The following is a 2,120-nucleotide window of genomic DNA, read 5'->3' as shown; positions in this document are numbered from 1 at the left end:
TTGAACCCGGGTCGCGCGGGTGAGAGCCGCGTATCCTAACCACCTAGACTACGACGGATGACCAATAGGTCTGCATCCGAAACCGCATAGAAGCACTGGTCGCTCGTTTGCAGCCCGCGCTCAAATTTACTGCGGTCACTCGGTTGCAGAGACGAACCGTTCAACACTTTCTCCAGGGTCTCTTAATGCAGCCCCCTGCTGCCAATTCTACGGTAGAGAGTACAGCTTGATCGGACAGGAGCAGAGAACCCACCAGCAACTCACGCAGAAGGGCGGTGGTTGACGAGGTTTGTTGGCTTGCCGTCGTTCATACTGCGTCGAATGCACCGGATCCTATCTGAACTTTGAAGTTAGGAGTGGAAAGGCCCGGTTAGTAATGCGGTTGGGGACTCTGCGGGAATCCGTTTGGGTGATGATGGCCTCTTTGACTTTGTATTTGCACAGCTTTCATGCACACATTTTTTGTATGCTCCGCTTCTTCCTCCACCAGCCTCATCTCTTCACGCACGTTCGCCACAACTAGCTACGCTTATATATACAAAGCGTTCACTTGGACAAACGCATGCACACACACACGCACACGCACACGCATACACTCCACTCTTCAACACACAGACTTCTGAACGTCCCATGATCAATACTCCCCTCCTCTACTCTCAACATTCCTTTTTATGTGCATATTCCGGGAGCCAGGCTGCGCCACTTCAAACCCTTAAAGTCCAAAGTGCCGGTTCCTTCTCCAGGCGCTCACACGCATCCAAGTGGCGCTAATCTAGCATCATCATTACTTTTGCTCTTTTGATGAGACTATTCTTCGCTGATGCCATGCTCCTGTGAAAGCACCTTTTTCTTCTCCTGTGCAATGACGCCTAAGGATCCGTAGACTAGTGTCTCCACGGTCTTCCGATAGTCCCGCTTTCCATAGTGTGTCTTGAAGATTTGGTACTTCTCTTCTTTGTCGATGCGGACTGTGCCAAGTGAGTTCTTCTTGTAGTCCTCGTAGGCAACAGCCATATATGCTTTTGTCATTGTCTTGCGTTTTTCGTCTCTCAGGATGATATCTGGCCTGGATAATGTCTTCATCTCTTCTTGGCAGTTATCAGTCTTGACTGACTTCCTCCCATTGACAAGCTATTCTTGATAGCCCTTGTGATACTTTCCAGTGCCGTGTTATTCCTGGTCCTTATTCTGCATTCTAGGCTGTGTGGGCATGAGCGATTGTTTCAGTGTCAGCCGTGTAGTGGAGGCAGCGTGAAACCCTTGAGATTTGAACGATCTCGATGTATGCTCTTGTTTCAAGCTGTGAAGCTGGTGCTCGTATTGCGAACTTCACTTCCACTGGCTCCAGGGGCGGGGGTCCCTTATGGACAGCATTGCTACTTTCTGTCTGGTAGGCCACGGATTTCCCTTGATCTCCCATTTCCCTCCGCATATCTCGCTGCCACCCTGTCATATGCCGCTTGAGGTTCTTCTGGTCTAAGTAGGAACCTTCTGTTTTCTGAACAATATACAAGCTGCCATCACTCTCAGTCTCGATTTGAGCCGTGCTCACTGATGTTTTTCCCGAAAGGTCTGACCACAAGCTTCTTATATGCACTTTCTTGCCTCTCCTCTTAAGACATCCAATATCGCGTCTGTTGATATAGGCAAGAATAGCCTCTCGATCGTTTGCACCATTCTCTACGAATGCCCGGTTGATGGCCTCAAGCAACTAAGCTTCTGCCACCGTTCGTTTCATGCTATCCGTGCTGTTAAGCATCTGGATAGTATGCCCAATTCGTGTTGCTGTTGGGACCGTGTGTATGGGCATCCCTCCACTCGAAATGGGTTGATGGAACACGTCGGTTGTTATGTCCTTCCCTGAACGGCACGTAGATGACGACCAAACACGACCAATTTTTTTAAGGGTAGCAATGCCTCAGGTGATAGTCCAGCCGCGACATCACAAAAGTGCGCATCGCATCCAACTTCTCACAGGGAAAGAGCTCTGATCTGAGGCGCCTAATGATACCCTTCCTTGTCTTGCTAGTGAGGCGAAGGATTTGGCTTTGTTGCACTGTAGTCCCTAGTGCATCTTTGAACTCCTGGTACTTGTACGTCTCTCCCACCCTCACCACGGG

The 2,120-nt window shown here is 49.7% G+C and overlaps 1 protein-coding gene across 1 annotated transcript; it reads right to left on the bottom strand.

Moving 5' to 3' along the window:
- Positions 1-807: 807 nt before the first annotated feature.
- Positions 808-1,083, bottom strand: EAH_00067600 (hypothetical protein; the record flags this gene model as incomplete). Its single annotated transcript, XM_013392491.1, has 1 exon — positions 808-1,083. The coding sequence occupies one exon, from the start codon at positions 1,081-1,083 to the stop codon at positions 808-810; it is 276 nt and encodes a 91-aa protein (XP_013247945.1).
- Between the last annotated feature and the right edge of the window lie 1,037 nt (positions 1,084-2,120).

This window comes from Eimeria acervulina, genomic scaffold, assembly GCF_000499425.1.
Source record: "Eimeria acervulina Houghton genomic scaffold, Eah_scaff2813, whole genome shotgun sequence".
NCBI lineage: Eukaryota > Apicomplexa > Conoidasida > Eucoccidiorida > Eimeriidae > Eimeria > Eimeria acervulina.
Note: the sequence above shows the minus strand (reverse complement) of the source record. Positions and strands in the feature narration are given on the sequence as shown.